The 18,296-nt window shown below is 46.7% G+C and overlaps 1 protein-coding gene across 1 annotated transcript; it reads right to left on the minus strand.

Annotated features, from left to right (window-relative positions):
- Positions 1-2,346: 2,346 nt before the first annotated feature.
- On the minus strand, positions 2,347-14,613 carry OLFML1 (olfactomedin like 1). The gene is made up of 3 exons (XM_040328282.1): positions 14,391-14,613; positions 8,072-8,357; positions 2,347-3,345 (listed from the first exon to the last, which is right to left on the minus strand). Exons 1-3 carry the CDS (start codon positions 14,511-14,513, stop codon positions 2,561-2,563), a joined length of 1,194 nt encoding a protein of 397 aa, XP_040184216.1. The 5' UTR covers positions 14,514-14,613; the 3' UTR covers positions 2,347-2,560.
- Positions 14,614-18,296: the final 3,683 nt, after the last annotated feature.

Genomic DNA, 18,296 nt, shown 5'->3' on the forward strand with positions numbered 1-18,296 from the left:
GTAAAGTAAGCCCAATTTTTTTTTATATTGTGAAAGATAATGTTATGCCGAGTAAACTGACACCCAACATGTCAGGCTTCAAAATTGCGTCCGCTTGAGGAGTGGCGTCAAACTTTTACCCTTAAAAATCTCCATAGGCGACGTTTAAAAAATTCTACAGGTTGCATGTTTTGAGTTACAGAGGAGGTCTAGGGCTATAATTATTGCTCTCGAACTGTTGATCGTGTCGATACCTCACATGTGTGGTTTGAACACCATTTTCATATGCGGGTGCTGCTCACGTATGCGTTCGCTTCTGCGCTTGAGCTCGTTGGGATGGGGCGCTTTAAACATTTTTTTTTTCTTATTTCATTTACTTTATTTTTTTGATTTTAACACTGTTTTAAAAAATAAAATAAAAAATTGGGTCACTTTTATTCCTATTACAAGGAATGTAAACATCCCTTGTAATAGAAAAAAGCATGACAGGTCCTCTTTAATATAAGATCTGGGGTCAAAAAGACCTCAGATCTCATACTTGGACTTGGACAAAAAAATGTCCCTTTAAAACGTATGGGCAGAAGTGACGATTTGACGTCGCTTCCGCCCTGCAGTGTTTTGTCTCCATGCACAGCAGGGGGAATGGACAAGATCGCCTCCGCTGGTGATTGGTCACAGGAGCTGAAGAATGGGAAAAGGTGTGTGTAAACACACCTTCCCCATTCTTCACTGTGGCAATGTCAGTGATCGTCTGTTCCCTATATCTGTTATAAGAACTGAAAAACTGCAGATTCTGTGGGTGGATCTGTTGTCTGGAGCTTGGTGGGTGGAGTCGTGATGTCAGTGGACTCTCCGCCCACCTCTATACTCCCCTTGTCAACACGCATTTTTTCCTGTGTATTCCTTACAATAAATTTTGCTATGATCCCTAACATCCAGTCAAAATTCAGAAAAGTAACCACAGAAAAGGAGTGGGGGTGGGAATTAAAAAATAATGCCTGTCTCCAGGCTAGATATGTAAATAACCTGTCACTCACAGCAAGGGGGCGGAACGGACTGAGGTTTTTCTCTGTAAGTCCGTTTTATTTCACTGAACAATAAGCTGCTCAGAGCTGGATTAACTCTGTGTGGCAAGACTGGGCAGAGATGATAGGAAATCTTATACTCTACATTGTGACATCAAAAAAATTAAATAAAACAATTTCGGGTTTACACCCACTTTAATATTACATTTCTACAAGTCTCTATTTATAATTTTTGGCAAATATGTGTTTATAGTGACTTTGGTTTGACTGAAAGAGAAAAAAAAAATGAACAAGTTGGACTTCATTTATGAAAATATATATGAATGAAAACTGTTGTCCAAAGCAGCCAATCAACATTTTCCTTCGTTTTAGAAACCTGCCCTAGAGCAATGAAATGGAGAAACTGATTAGCTGGTAATACAGAAAGTTACTGCTGGTAATACAGAAAGTTACTGCTCTTTAATAAATTTACCAAAATGTATCAAAGAACCAGAATGAAGAGGTATGTTGCTCATACCCTGTTTCCCTGAAAATAAAACCTACCCCTAAAATAAGACCTAGCGTAATTTTCCAGGAGGACTGCAAAATAAGCCCTACCCCGAAAGAGTTAAGTTACACTGCCGCAATTCTCCGAAGTTAGGTGCCGATCCTCAAAGCACTTACCTGGAAAATTGCGGCAGTGCAACTTAACTCCGTCCGTCGCAAGGCGTTCCTAATTCAAATGGGCGATTCCCATTTAAATTAGGAACGCTCCCGCGCCTGACGTACTGCGCAAGCGTGTGACTACATTTTTCCCGACGGGCAGCGCGCGAAATTACGTTACGTCAGGCTTTGTGGATTGCGACGGGACAATAAAGTTGCGTCGGGTAAAAAAAAAGTTACGCGCCGGGAAAAAAATTCAAAATTTAAAAAAAATCGCGGCGATCGAAAAAAAGGTCAGTTTTTACAAGGTGTTACTAGTTTACACTTTGTAAAAGAAGAACTAATTTTACGTATGCAAAACTTAACTTACGCAGAAAACACAAAGCTAAAAAGCTTTGTGGATCTGCCTAAGTACTCATTTGCATACGCAAAGCGGCATTTCGACTCGAAATGCCCCCAGCGGCGGATGCGGTACTGCATCTTAAGATCTGACAGTGTAAGTGTCTTACAGATGTCAGATCTTCTGCCTAACTTTGGAAAAATCCTTTTGAGGATCAGATCCAAAGATAGGCACAGGGATACGCAGGCTGAACAGCAGTTCCGCCTGCGTATCTCCTTTGAGGATTTGGCCCAGGATTCCTAACAGGCAGGGAGGGAGAGGGAAAGAGAAGACAGCACATTACATGGTAAGACCTACCCCAAAAATAAGCCCTACTGTGTCTTTTGTTTCCCAAATGAATATTAGACCTGGGCTTATTTTCGGGGAAACACGGTAGCAAGAGGCCAGAGTCTTCTTTATATATTCAACCGACACTGGAGAAATGATAACTGGAATCTTTTTGTTTGTCATGGGCAACGCACACCATATGCAGGTATGCTGATAAATTCGGCCCATTTCAACGTTCCCTTGTAGATCAGAAATTTTCATACTTCTTTGCTTTCTCAAACGTATAGATGATCTGGTAGCCGTCATCCCAAGCATAGAGCATTTGGTCTCTCGGATTGTAGTGCACTGAAGAGTGATTGCTGTATCGCTTTGGGAAGTACAGAGTAGGAGTTTCATGGCCATCAATGACATCAGAGGTGTCAAAAATACAGTCAATATGGGATCTGCCGCCACTGGGACTATTGTACATGACGTATAGAGTTCCACATATGACGAAGGCTGCCTCCGCATTGTCGCTGCTGCAGGTTGTGTTCCACACGTGGGTCACTGCCATGTCAGCCTGGTCTATTTTTGTAAGGACAAGAATGGCATCAGCTTCAGGTTCAGCGTGAATGGCCCAAAGACCTTGCTCATCTACGGCGAGATCAATTTTTGTATATGGTGAAAGCTGGTAGGGTGGACTAAGCCCGGCGCCCTCCAGACGCATAGACTGTGTCGTATTCTTCTGAATGTTGTATCTAACAATTTCATTTGTTGTGCCATTCTTGTGAAAAAACACCTCATTCTTGTAGACTTGGAGGCCAGTTCCTTGCCAGGGGAACGGCAGCGATATAGATTCTGCTCTTTGCAGAAAATCCAAGCTGGTGAATTCATCAATGTTGGCAAATTCTAGGAGCATATCCTTGCTGTAGTAAGAAAAGTAATAGATGTTTTCTGAACTGTCACCTGTGTTCTTCATCCAAGCGCCAACAGCGCCCCCAGATTTCTTTACCGTTTTTAAAGACTTGATTTGTGCCAGCATTATTGAACAACCTAAAAACAAGAAAAGCAATAGGTTAAAGTACCATATTTATCGGCGTATATCGCGCACTTTGTTGCCCTGAAAATCAGGGCAAAATCGTGGGTGCGCGATATACGCCGATACCCGCTTTCCTGCGCCGAGTTTTGAATACTGCGCCGACATATACCGAGCGCAGTACACTTGGGTATAGTCGGCCAGTCTCGGCTTTCTCTGCGGTCACGTCCTGGACGTACAGGACGTGAGCGCGACAGTTACCGAGCCTGCCCGAGTGTACTGCGCTCGGTATATGCTGACGCAGTATTCAAAACTCGGCGCGGGAAACGAGCGGGGATTACGCGATTACGCCGCAGAAGGACGCCGGACCCGCCGAAGAGGACACCGGACCCGCCGAAGAGGACACCGGACCCGCCGCAGAAGGACACCCGAAGCCGCAGAAGGATGCCGGACCCGCCGAAGAGGACACCCGAAGCCGCAGAAGGACGCCGGACCCGACGAGGCCGCCGATGGACGCCGCGCAAGACACCAAAACTGTAAGTACAAAAATAACTTTTTTTCAACAGGATTGGGGGTCACTTTAGGGGTGCGCGGTATACCGCCATAAATACGGTAGCTGCATTTATGGTGCCAACAATCTAGTCAATATTCCAATCGCACACGTTCCTGGAAAAACGGCTCGTAGAGGTGGGTGCTGAAAAGATCACCAGCTGGGCACTGGAACCAGCAAACGAACATATTCTCCACGTTTCGAGGTCACACAGGACCTCTTCGTCAAGCGAATGATAACACTAGCTGGACGAAGAGGTCCTGTGTGACCTCGAAACGTTGCACTATTGTGATGTTTGTTTTGCAATACATTTTTGGATGTAATCTACGATCCATGGTGTGCTGGCGAATATGTTCATTTGTATGGTGCCAACAAATCTCCTACACTAATGTACCCTCTTAACACTTCCCATCAAACCTAATTACACACATGAAGTAATCCATGAGTGTTGGAATTCAAAGTGTTACTAAACCCAGGACCCTGCATTCACTATATCTGATCTCCCACAGTACACCGAACATGGAAATGCAATTATTTTAGTAAATATAAAAGGGTAAATACCGTATTTATCGCCGTATACCCCGCACTTTTTTGCCATTAGAATTAGGGCAAAATCGTGGGTGCGCGGTATACGCCGATACTCGCTTCCCGCACTGTGTTTGAACCACTCCGCCGACATATACCGAGCGCAGTACACTCGGGTATACTCGGGCAGGCTTGGCTCCGCTCGCGGTCACGTCCTGTGCGTCCTGTACGTCCTTTACGCGAGAGGAGCCGAGCCTGCCCGACTATACCCGAGTGTACTGCGCTCGGTATATGTCGGCGGAGTGGTTCAAACACAGCGTGGGAAACGGGGATCGGCTGAAAAACACAGCGGGGAGGACACCACGATGGCCGCAGAAGGACGCAGGACCGGACAAGGCCGCTGATGGACGCCTGGGCAAGACACCGACGAGGGGCATCCAAACTGTAAGTATTTTTTTTTCCCAGGAATTTTCCTTCTAGGTTGGGGGTGCACGCTATACGTCGGGGCGTGTTATATGAAGATAAATACGGTACCTTTTTCTCATCAGCAGTATATAGCAGTCTTGTAACTTTTATCAGTCTCTGGTTAAAGCTTGTAGGAGGAGTTTTTATTATTATCTGACTGTCCTATAAGGCTGCATGACCACTGACTTTCTGTTTGGACAGTGCTGATTGATCATATGCACCCTCTCAAAAAAACAAAAACTCTCTGGCAATACACACCAAACTGAGCATGTGCAGAGTGCCCCAAAGCTCTGTTCGATCAGCAGATGGATTTGGGACAGGAAAAGAAGGGACGGATCAGAAAAGACAGGCTCAAACAGCCTTTTTACACAATGCAGCATGCTTTACTGCATATACAGACTGGTTTTACTGTTGTGGGTTTAGTAACACTTTAAAGATTAAGGGCCAGATTCACCAAAGAGATACGACGGCGTATCTGCTGATACGCCGTCGTATCTCTGTTTCTATCTATGCGACTGATTCATAGAATCAGTTACGCATAGATATCCATAAGATCCGACAGGTGTAATTGTTTTACACTGTCGGATCTTAGGATGCAGTACCGCCGCCGCTGGGGGGATTTTGCGTCGTAAACCAGCGTCGGGTATGCAAATTAGGAGTTACGGCGGATCCACGACGGATTTTCGCGTTTGCTACGTCGCTGCTAGTCTAGTTTCCCGTCGCAAAGTTAGTCATCATTTTTGGTGCCCTAACTTTAGTCAGCAAACGTATTGCTGTCTAAAGTATGGCCGTCGTTCCCGCGTCGAAATTTAAAAAATAACGTTGTTTGCGTAAGCCGTCCGGGAATACGGAATTGCGCTACGCGCGTCGCCGTTTGAAAAAATGTCATGTAACAACCAAAAACGTAAATGTATTTTATTGGGATTTAATGTGATAGACCAACACAAAGTGGCACATAATTGTGACGTGGAAGGAAAATAATAAATAGTTTTCAACATTTTTTACAAATAAATATCTGAAAAGTGTGGCGTGCATTTGTATTCAGCCCCCCTTTACTCTGATACCCCTAACTAAAATCTAGTGGAACCAATTGCCTTCAGAAGTCACCTTATTAGTAAATAGAGTCCACATATGTGTAATTTAATCTCAGTATAAATACAGCTGTTCTGTGAAGCAATCAGAGGTTTGTTAGAGAACCTTAGTGACCAAACAGCATCATGAAGGCCGAGGAACACACCAGACAGGTCAGTGATAAAGTTGTGTAGAAGTTTAAAGCAGGGTTAGGGTATAAAAAAAATATCCCAAGCTTTGAACATCTCACAGAGCCCTGTTCAACCCATTGTCCGAAAATGAAGAGTATGGCACAACTGCAAACCTACCAAGACATGGCCGTCCACCTAAACTGACTGGCTGGGCAAGGAGAGCATTAATCAGAGAAGCAGCAACGAGGCCCATGGTAACTCTGGAGGAGCTGCATAGATCCACAGCTCAGGAGGGAGAATCTGTCCACAGGACAACTATTAGTCGTGCACTCCACAAATCTGGCCTTCATGGAGGAGTGGCAAGAAGAAAGCCATTGTTGAAAGAAAGCCATAAGAGGTTCCGTTTGCAGTTTGTGAGAAGTTTGTGGAGGACACAGCAAACATGTGGAAGAAGGTGTTCAGTTCTGGTTGGATGAGACCATAATTTAACTTTGTGGCCTAAAAACAAAACGCTATGGCCCGTATTCACATACATTGGCGCATATCTATGCCGGCGTAGCGTATCTAATATACGCTACGCCGACATAGCGCAGAGAGGCAAGCACCGAATTCACAAAGCCCTTGCTTCCCAAACTGCGCTGGGTTCCCTCGGCGTAAGCCGTCATAGGTGGAAGTGGGCGTGAGCCATGCTAATGAGGCGTGACCCCATGCAAATGATGGGCCGAGTGCCATACAAGTACTTAAAATGAACGGCGCATGCGCCGTCCCGTGGACGTATCCCAGTGCGCATGCTCAGAATCACGTCGGAATTACTCCCTAAGATACGACGGATCACTGCCAACGACGTGAACGTAACCTACGCCCAGCCCTATTCACGTACTACGTAAACGACATAAAATACGACGGCTGTTCCCTGGTCCATACCTTAGCATGAGTTGCGCCTCATATATGGGGAATAACTTTACGTCAGACGTACGACTTACGCAAACCGCGTATATTATGCGCCGGGCGCAAGTACGTTCGTGAATCGGCGTATCTCCCTCATTTGCATATGTGCATAGAAAATCAATGGGAGCGGCAAATGCGCCCAGCATAAATATGCGCCCACGATACGACGGCGTAGGCAAGTTACGTCGGTCGTAGGAAGCCTATTTTCATCTAGTTTTGTGGGCACGGCTCACAGATACGACGGCGCATATTTGCACTTACGCGGCGTATCTCGAGATACGTCGGCGTAAGTGCTTTCTGAATCCGGGCCTATGTGTGCACATCACCCTGAACACACCATCCCCACCGTGAAACATGGTGGTGGCAGCATTATGTTGTGGGGGTGCTTTTCTTCAGAAGGGGCAGGGAAGCTGGTCAAAATTGATTGGAAGATGGATGGAGCCAAATACGGGGCAATCTTAGAAGAAAACCTGTTAGACTTCGCAAAAGACTTGAGACTGGGGCAGAGGTTCACCTTCCAACAGGACAATGACAATAAACATACAGCCAGAGCTACAATGGAATGGATGAAATCAAAGCAAATTCGTGTGTTAGAATGGCCCAGTCAAAGTCCAGACCTAAATCCAATGGAGAATCTGTGGCACGACTTGAAAATTACTGCTCACAGACGCTCTCCATCCAATCTGATAGAGCTTGAGATATTTTGCAAAGAAGAATGGGCAAAAATGTCACTTTCTAGATGTGCAAAGCTGGTAGAGACATCCCCAAAAACACTTGCAGCTGTAATTGCAGTGAAAGGGGGTTCTACAAAGTATTGGCTCATGGGGGCTGAATACAAATGCACTCCACACTTTTCAAATATTTATTGTAAAACAAATTGAAAACCATTTATAATTTTCCCTACACGTCACAATTACGTGCCACTTTGTGTTGGTCTATCACATAAAATACATTTATGTTTTTGGTTGTAACATGACAAAATGTGGAGAATTTCCAGGGGTATGAATACTTTTTCAAGGCACTGTAGCAGAATGACCAATAACCTGTACTCACTTGTGCTGAGTTTGAGCTGTAGTTTCTTCTTTTCTGCCTGTTCCAGAAGTTGCTTCTCCATCAGTTGGTCATCAACTTCCACTTGGGCTTTTGAGGCGCTTGCACTCTCCAGGTAGTCGATATCCCACTCGGCTCTTTCCAGTCTTTCCCACAGATTTTCCATGTCACCCTTCACCTCCACTTTATGTTTACTGAACTTCGCCATACTTGACACCAACTTGTGTGACAGTTCTTGAATTTCATGGAGGAATAGCTGGACATTGTGTTCACACTTGAGCAGTCTGTCCTGAAAGACAGTAAACGGTCATGCTATTGTTTTTCTTTTTAACTTTAAGTATTTTTTCAATTTTTATTCATTTAATTTGCAATACAAAAATATCATCATACATCCGACACTTACTTAATAAAAAATTGTTAAGTAGTTACGCAAGTTGAAAAAAATGCAATTAAGGTTCATCTTTTTCAAGTTAATTTGCAGTCCAGGAATGATCTCTTTTATGCATGATTTGTATACCCATTCCCTCCTCATGTTGACTGGGGGGAAGGGGCATGCTTTTTCTAGGCCTGCTAGAGCATATGTGTCAAACACAAGGCACAGGGGCCCTCCAGGCCTCATCATATGGCCCTTGCACCTCTCCTGCAGCTGCAGCACCCCCATCCTCTCTGCCCGCACCTTGTCTCAGCAGTTAGCAGCAAAGAGGAGGACAGAACTCCTCTGTCAGATCCTGTGCTTCTTCGTGCAGCAGCGAGAAGGCTTGTCCCTGCCCCCCTCCTCCATTTCAGCAGTTGGCAGCAGAGAGGAGGACAAAACTCCTCCTACAGATCCAACACTTCCTCATCCATCCCTGCCTCCTTTGGTCTCCGCATTCAGCAGAAAAGAGGATGACATAACTCCTCTGTCAGATCCTGTGCTTCTCCATGCAGCCACAGAGAGACTTCTCTCTTCCCCCCTTCTCCCGTCTCAGCAGTTGGCAGTAGAGAGGAGGACAGGACTTCTCCTACAGATCCAGCACCCCATTCTCTCTGCCTTCCCTGGTCAGAATCAATAGATTTTCAGATTTTATATAATAGTTTGTAGACTCTATGGGGCAGATCCACAGAGCGAGTACGCCGGCGTATCTACTGATATGCCGGCGTACCTTCCCATGTTGAGGGCATGTGGCCTGGTGCGGTTCAGGAGAGGGGGGGGGCGCACTCTGTCCCCCCCTCTTTTCTGCGGCCGGCCAGGTCAACGTGCTCGGATAACGGGTCTGGTTATGGATATTTAGGGGGAACCGCACGTAATTTTTTTTTTAAATTGACGGCGGGGTTCCCCTTAATATCCATACCAGACCTAAAGGGTCTGGTTATTGAATTTGCGGGGACCTCCGCGCATTTTTTTTTCTCAAAGTCCGTGTCCCATTGACTACAATGGGGTTCGGAGTTCGGGTTCAGGGTCCCGAACCCGAACTTTTTTTTTAAAGTTCGGGTTCGGACCCGAACCCGAACATCCAGGTGTCCGCTCAACTCTACTTAACAGCTATTAGTGGGGAAGCCCGCTGACAGCTGATGAGTCATCGGTAGTTAAGGACGCGGCGGATGACTTCCCGGCCCACTCCCTAACAACCAGCTATTCTTTACACAGAATTTGGATCAGTTGATCATTTTTCAACTGATCCAAATTCGAATCGTTCCGAAAATCTTGAATTTGAATCAGTTGGTATTGTTATAGCACAGGCATTCCTTACATCAGCTTACTTATACATTGGCAATAAAAACAGCAAGTGCTCATATACTCAGAAAGGGTTGTAAACTGGAATGCATTTCTATTATATCACCACTTCATACACAAACGCTGATCAGCATATCATATCTGTGAAGTGATTTTTATATAAATGCCTCATTCTTTAGTTACCGGTTGAAAAGCGGTGTTATCTTTATACACAAGTGCCCCATTAATACATACATATATGTGTTTGTTTTGATACAGCTCTACTAAAGCAGAAGTATTATGCTCAAAGGACGAGCCGTAAAGTAGAATAGTGTGTGTGCTAAAAGCAGGACTAATGAATCTCCTGAGCTTACAGATACATTCAGAACTTCCTTCTGTGAACTGGAAATGCAATTGAAACCCAACACATTAAAAACAAAGCAGCTTCATTGTAAATGGAGCCTTCAAGTTAGGAAGGCAATAAGAAATCTTTTGTTTCCAGGCATTTTAACTCCGTGGTTCCTTTTAGACATCTGTGCCTAGATAAAGTAGATGTAAACCCTATCGTAACTCAATAACATTTTGTTAACTGAAGCCCTGTGTATAATAAACAATTGCCATTTTTTTCATACAGTATTTGAATTTTTTTATAATTTTTTTGCATTTTAGTGCCATCGATCTCTATCAGCTTCTTTTCTGGTTCAATAATTTGTATTGCAAATATATCAAATGTACCAGTGGCAGGCCGTCCATTAATGGCGCAGCAGCAGGGGTGTTTTTTAAAGCACCTGATTAGAGCCACAGGCCCAGATTCTCGTACATCCGTGCAAGTTTGTGCGGGCGTAACGTATCTGATTTACGTTACGCCTCCGCAACTTAGACGGGCAAGTGCTGTATTCTCAAAGCACTTGCTCCGTAATTTGCCGCGGCGTAGCGTAAATCGGCCGGCGTAAGCCCGCCTAATTAAAGTTTGGATCAGGGGGGCGTGTTTTATGTAAATCTACTGTGACCCGACGTGATTTACGTTTTTGGAATTACCCAGTGTGCATTGCTCCAAAGTACGCCGCAAGGACGTCATTGGTTTCGACGTGAACGTAAATGACATCCAGCCCCATTCACGGACGACTTACGCAAACGATGTAACTTTTTCAAATTTCGACGCGGGAACGACGGCCATACTTAACATTGTTACGCCGCACTTATGCCACCATATAGCAGGGGCAACTATACGCCGGGAAAAGCCTAACGTAAACAGCGTAACTTTACTGCGTCGGCCGGGCGTACGTTCGGGAATTTGCGTATATAGCCAATTTGCATACTCGACGTGGAATTCGACAGAAGCGCCACCTAGCGGCCAGTGTAAATATGCATTTACGATACGACGGTGTAACACAGTTACACCAGTCGGGTCTACGGGAAATCAATGCGTAACTGATTCTAAGAATCAGGCGCATAGATACGACCGCGCAACTTAGAGATACGACAACATATCTGGAGATACGCCGTCGTATCTCGTTTAAGAATCTGGGCCACAGACTCTAATAGGCTTCAAAATAGGATGGACACGTGCTGCAGAGCATTGCGCTCGGAGCCCACCCAGGTGTGTTAGAAAAGCAAATGAATATTTGCTTTTCTAACACTGAATCGCCTCTGCACCAATCAGGAAACACGTGTCTGATACCCATTTCCTGATTGGATGAAAGGTCAGGTGATCCTATTGGACGCCTAGGAGGAGGAGGGGAATACATGGCGGAAGCCGCCGTAATCTACACCACAGGAGGAGGAAGAAAGCTGCCGGCCGCGCTGCCCACCCGCTTCCTAGATGGGGTAAGTGCGGGGCTTTGATGTCCCGACTGTCTCTGCCGCCCCCCCCCCCCCAATGAGAAAACCACCAGCACCTAGTCCGCCCACACAGGGGCTATGACTGGCGATATGAAAACATAATTTCACATTCACAGTAAAAGAAGGAATGAGAGCCTGCTTTTCAAATAATCACATTAAACTTAAAGATTACATATATGTATTTTGGGGGAAACCCCACATTTTGCCAAAGTATCCAGGACATATGTGTCATTGACCCGCCTTTGGGTAGTCCTGGACAGCAATAAACAACTAAAGAGAGGAAACAAGAGCAAAGACAGGAAAGAAAGACAAGAGCAAAGGGAAGGGGAGAAAGGGAAGGTAGGGACCTGTGATCTCCTGGGACACCTGTTAAAGTCGACCCATGCTTGTCAGGGTTAAGATCAGGGAAAGCATATGTAGCACCCTGATGTTCAGGCAGGGCTGCTATTAAATTTAGATGCCAGGTGATAGTTGCCTTGGCCAATTGTTAGGAGATCAATCGATTTCCCCCTAATTTTGGATTTGCTGCACTTCTCTCTTCTGTCACTAGGTGGCCGGGTATCTGGTGACATTGGATAAGACAAGGGCATGAAAAAGACAGACTATGAATGAATGGGGTGTCTCAGCCAATGGGCATGGATTTTCTTGGGTCCCTTTGCCTGCTGGGAGAGCCTATTTATTTGGGGGGTTCTGTGCCACCTGGATGGCTGGTAGGCCGTAAGCCTTAGGCCTATCATAGGGACATCTGGCTGCTAGGCTGTCTGAGGGCCTATTCAGAAGCAGGAGAGCAGCATAGGGTTGGGACTGCAGGCTTGTAGTCCAACCAGAAGAAATGGTTCCGCCGGCCGGGGAACCGGTCATGGTCGGTGGTAGAGGGAAAGCTGTCGCCACTAAAGAAGCATCCAGCGGATCTCACCATCTTCTCCGCCTGCTACGAAGACTCATCCCTTTCAGCCCAGAAGAGGATACAGCAGTAGTAGTCGGAACAATTATCAATTCGCGAACTATGCAAACTCCCTCTACATCGGACTACCCAAATACCAGATTTCTCGTCTACAAGTCGTCCAGAACACGGCAGCCAGACTGGTAACGGGGGATAAAAAACATGGAAATCAATCACTCCGTCCCTCAGGACTAAGGATGAGCTCTGGCGTGTTCGCATAGAACACGTGCAGAGCCCGCCAGGAAGTGAGCGCGGCGCTGTGCTAATCACAGCCAGGGAGACATTGTCCCGATGCTCGGCTGCAGGGATCGTGAAATGTCTCCCTGGCTGTGATTAGCACAGCGCCGTGCAGACTTCCTGGCGGGCTCTGCACGTGTTCGATGCGAACACGCCAGAGCTCATCCTTACTCAGGACCCTCCACTGGCTAGCCGTTAAGGATCAGGTTACTTTCAAGACCCTCTGCCTCACTCACAAATGCACACAAGGAAACGCTCCTCAATATTTATACGAGAAAATAAAATACTACTACCCCAATCGCGTTCTTCGATCAACCAACCAAAACCTCCTCCAAATCCCCAAGTCTCACTACAAGTCTAAAGGAGAACGAAGATTCGCAGTCCAAGGACCGCGGCTATGGAACGCTCTACCAACTAACATCCGTATGGAAGAAAATCATTGGGCCTTCAGAAAAAAATATAGACCCACCTGCTCTGAAGGATCAGGACGACAATGGATACAAAGCGCATTGAGGCGATTTAGTTCGCATTTGTAGCGCTATACAAGTAATTCACTCACTCACTCACTCACTCACTCACTCTGTGTAGCCAGGAATTCATTGTTCTATCCAGGGGAGGGCTGGCAGCTTTAGGCCTGGGGGGCAGGTTCAGTCAATTGGCCATTGAACTGCCGAATCAGCTCGCCTTCCATGGCCCATCTGGTTTTTCAATGCAGCCTCGCCAGTGCAGCCAACTCCAGTGCCCATCAATGCAGCCTGATCACTAGGGCAGGTTACATGGGGTGTATGTGGGGTCAGCTATGGGTGTCAGGGTCTCTCACCACAGTGATCTTAGCAGGTTCTTGCATGCCATGGCCTCCTGGGGGGGGTAATGCTCCTGGTCCTGGGGTCAAGTTGCAGCCAGCACCCAGCCCTGCGTCTCGACTCCCTGGCACACCCTGCTTCCAAGAATCCGGTCTCTGGGAGTTGTAGTTTCCTCTGCGCTGCTCTGTTTTCCACCCACCGGGAGCTTGAGCGTGGACTACAACTCCTGGGATGCAACAGCTAGTGGTCCGCCGCCAAAGGCCATGCCCCCAGCCCAACTTCCTAGACCAGAATTAAAAAAAATGGTAGCAGGCATCTGCCGGCCATAAGTCAGGGCGACCTGGGAGGCAATTGCCACCCTGCCCCTCGGCCCAGCCCTCCCCTGGTTCTATCTCTCTCCACATGTCTCCTCTCTCCACCCACTTACCCACAAAAGCCCTTGCCATCCTCTGCTTTTCTTGATGACCTCATCCTTGGTGAGAGAGAGCATAGCAACCATATTGGAAAAGGGCACTGCATAACAAGAGTATAGACTTGGTAAAAGGGCAAAGAAATGATCACATCACTACACAATAATAAAAGTTGATCTGCTGAGAGAACATCATCAGTTGCCATGGAATGTTCTATGGAAAAAATGCTGACTGGCAAGAGACCAAAAGCCAGGAACCCCTTGTCAGTCCTTTGTGGGTGACGAGTGGATGGTCTTTCCACTTCCTTGCAGAACATTGGAAATCCTTTTAAATCCAGCTCCAACTTGAAAAATAAAGGAAGACGTGTTGTCAGATTCAATAACGCATTACATACCTCCAGACCCAAAATCCGTTTCTCTATGTATCGAATAATGTTTTCATCTTGAACTTCGCACTGAACGTTCCTCAGAGTTATGGCCAGAAACACGGAGAGCATTTGCAAGCAATAAAGCTCCATTTCTAAAGTCCCTCAGACAAGGCTGCCTTGGTGCTGTAAAGTCCAGATGTGTTTCATGTGGTGTCCTTACATATGAATTCTGATTAAAGGGGGGGGGGGGGGGGAGTGAAGATTCGGAAAAGCTTCTTGCAGCCGCTCTCTCTCTCAGGACGAACAATGCTTAATATAAATTCTTTCTTCTAGGGTTTTTGCCAAATGTTGTAATAGAATCCATATGCTCACTACATGAGGCAATTATTCACATCTGCAATTTACAGGGTCTTTTCCTTACTGTTTTCCCGGCAGCAAAAGTAAAACTATACAAGAGGAGTTATATTACCCAGTGAGGAAAAAAAGGTTTCTCCAGAATGTGTTCAGAATATTCCTGGATAACCATGTGATGTGTAACTACAAGTGCCAACATTTGTTTTTCCTGTTTAAACCTGACCAGACATTGGCAGGACAAGCCACTCCACACTTTTTTCCTCTTTGCTAAATTTGCAGTCACTTTTAGTCATGAACATTAAAATACAAAGCTGAGACTGTTTTGAAGATTTGGATAAAGTAAGAATTTGCTAAAACACTTCACAATTTTTTATTTATTTTTTTGCTGTCTGTGCTAGGGATTATTATACCACACAGCATGTGTTATGTGTACAGTTTGTACTGCCATTCACTATAGAAAACAAAGGGTCCCCTGACTGGACTTTAAAGTCCAGTCAGGGGACCCTTGGTTTTCTTCTGATTCTTTTGTGGATGTGGCACCATATAGAGACACAACCCGATAATCTGTCTTTCGCATGCCATTCACTATAGTACATTGTACAAAAAAGCAACATTTGTTTTTCTGGCATGCCAACTCAGTTAGCTGGATTCAAGTAGATGGGCTTAACGTTAGGCAGGCGTAGCGTATCTCATATACGCTACGCCGCCGTAAGTTAGAGAAGCAAGTGCTGTATTCACAAAGCACTTGCGTCCTAAGTTACGGCGGCGTAGCGTAAATGTGCCGGCCTAAGCGCGCCTAATTCAAATTGTGAAGAGGTGGGCGTGTTTTATGCTAATGAATCGTGACCCGACGTGATTGACGCTTTGAACGCGCCGTTCGTGGACATATCCTAGTGCGCATGCTCCAAATCACGCCGCAAAGACTTATTGGTTTCGACGTGAACGTAAATTACGCCCAGCCCCATTCACGGACGACTTACACAAACGACGTAAGAATTAAAAAATTAGACGCGGGACCGACGTCCATACTTAACATTGGCTGCGTCATCTTTTTGGTGGACTAACTTTAGGCCTGAAAACGCCTTACGTAAACGGCGTATCTTTACTGCAATGGGCAAGCGCACGTTCGTGAATAGGCGTATCTCGCTGATTTACGCTTTCTAGGCGTAAATCAGCATACACGCCCCTAGCGGCCGGCCTAAATAGACAGCTAAGATACGACGGTGCCCGCCGTCGTATCTTAGCTAGATTTAAGTGTATCTCAATTTGAGAATACACTTAAATTTACGACGGCGCAGATTCAGAGTTACGACAGCGTATCTACTGATACACCGGCGTAAACCTCTCTGAATCTGGCTAAGTGTATTCATGTGAATTGAAGCCAAAGTACAAATTGCCTTGTTTTTGCATTGGGACTACGTTGGGCAATACTGCTGGTGTGCATAAGCCATGAGTACATTGGGGAGCAGTGGCGGTGCGTCCATAAAGGGAGCAGGAGTGCCGCCCCCTCTCTCCTGCACTGTTGTATTACCATGCATTACATGAATCTATCTATTTTTTTTTCACAAGAAATCATGAATATATCTATGGTCGCCGCTGACACCCCCTATTCAGGTGTCCGGCCCCTTTTCGGGTGCAGAGCACCTGAATTACACCAGCGGGGTTGTTTTTTTGGAAGCACCTGATAATAGGCGCCCACAAAAAGTGAACAGCTGGCGCCATGCTGGGCGTTCGCTGTTCACTCAGCTGTGTCTTAACAAAGCGAAGGAATTCGCTTTGCTAACACTGAATCTGCCTCTAGTCCAATCAGGTTGCCGGGTCTGTTACCGGTCACCTGATTGGCTGAAACGTCAGGCACTGTGATTGGACGCCTGAGAGAGGACGGAAGAAGACATGGAGGACGTGCAGGAGACCGCCGCTGACCCGCTCCGAGACAGGTAAGTTCCAGGCAGCATCTGATGGGACACAGTAGTGGCAATTGATGGGGCACACTGGCAGCATCTGATGGGGCACAGTAGCAGCAATTGATGGGGCACACTGGCAGTATCTGATGGGGCACAGTAGTGGCAATTGATGGGGCACACTGGCAGCATCTGATGGGGTACAGTAGCGGCAATTGATGGGCACACTGGCAGCATCTGATGGGGCACAGTAGTGGTAATTGATGGGGCACACTGGCAGCATCTGATGGGGTACAGTAGCGGCAATTGATCGGCACACTGACAGCATTTGATGGGACACAGTAGCAGCAATTGATGGGTACATTGTCAGCAATTGATGGGTACAGTAGCTGCGTTTGGTGGCACAGTGACTGTATTTATGGGTACAGTGGCTGCATGTGATGGTACAGTAGCTGAGTTTGGCACAGTAACTGAGTTTGATGGGCACAGTGGCTACAATTTTTTTTCTGTTTGTCTGCGCCCCCCCAAAAAAAAATCTTGAGCACCAGCCGCCACTGTTGGGGAGATTATCCTTCACTTCCTGTTCTGCAGGGAAATTCAGCCAGTAGATGGAGCCCGGAATAAATTTACTGTTTTGCAGAATCCAAATACTGTTTAGCTTTAATAAAAGCTCCCATAATCCTCCAATCTAAGAAAATGAAACAGATGCATCCTGGGAGCTCAGACTCCATTTTAGGAACTGAGGGAGAGAGGAAATCGGCCATCATCTCTGAAGCACACTGAATTTATATCCCCTACAGGTAGCATCTCTGGTGAGTATGAACATATTGCCATACTTTTTTATTGTGCTTCTGTATTGTGCTTCTGTATGTTTCATACATTGATTGTATTTATTTTTCATTTGTTTTTCCCAACAGTTTCACCCACCCTGTTTTTGACACTAAAGCTTCATTATTACATTCAGCCTGGATTATTGCAGAATAGGAGGGTTTAGCTCAGGGGTGGCCAATAGGGTGACCACATTTCCAAACTGCCATTCAGGGACACCCCCCCCCCCCAAAAAAAATGCCAGTTTTGGGGGCAGGGGCGTATCATGAAATCAGCGGGCCCGTGACAGAGGGCTGGGTGACAAGGGACTGGGTGACAGAGGGCTGGGTGACAGAGGGCTGGGTGACAGAGTGACAGAGGACTGGGTGACAGGGGACTGGGTGACAGGGGACTGGGTGACAGGGGACTGGGTGACAGGGGGCTGGGTGACAGAGGACAGGGGACAGGGTGACAGGGTGACAGCGTGACAGAGGGCTGGGTGACAGAGGGCTGGGTGACAGGGGACTGGGTGACAGAGGGCTGGGTGACAGAGGGCAGGGTGACAGAGGGCAGGGTGACAGAGGGCAGGGTGACAGAGGACTGGGTGACAGAGGGCAGGGTGACAGAGGGCAGGGTGACAGAGGGCAGGGTGACAGAGGGCAGGGTGACAGAGGACTGGGTGACAGGGGACTGGATGACAGAGGACTGGGTGACAGAGGACTGGGTGACAGAGGGCTGGGTGACAGGGTGACAGAGGACTGGGTGACAGGGGACTGGGTGACAGGGGACTGGGTGACAGAGGGCTGGGTGACAGAGGGCTGGGTGACAGAGGGCTGGGTGACAGAGGGCTGGGTGACAGAGGGCTGGGTGA

The sequence above is a fragment of the Rana temporaria genome, chromosome 11, assembly GCF_905171775.1.
Source record: "Rana temporaria chromosome 11, aRanTem1.1, whole genome shotgun sequence".
Classification (NCBI taxonomy): domain Eukaryota; kingdom Metazoa; phylum Chordata; class Amphibia; order Anura; family Ranidae; genus Rana; species Rana temporaria.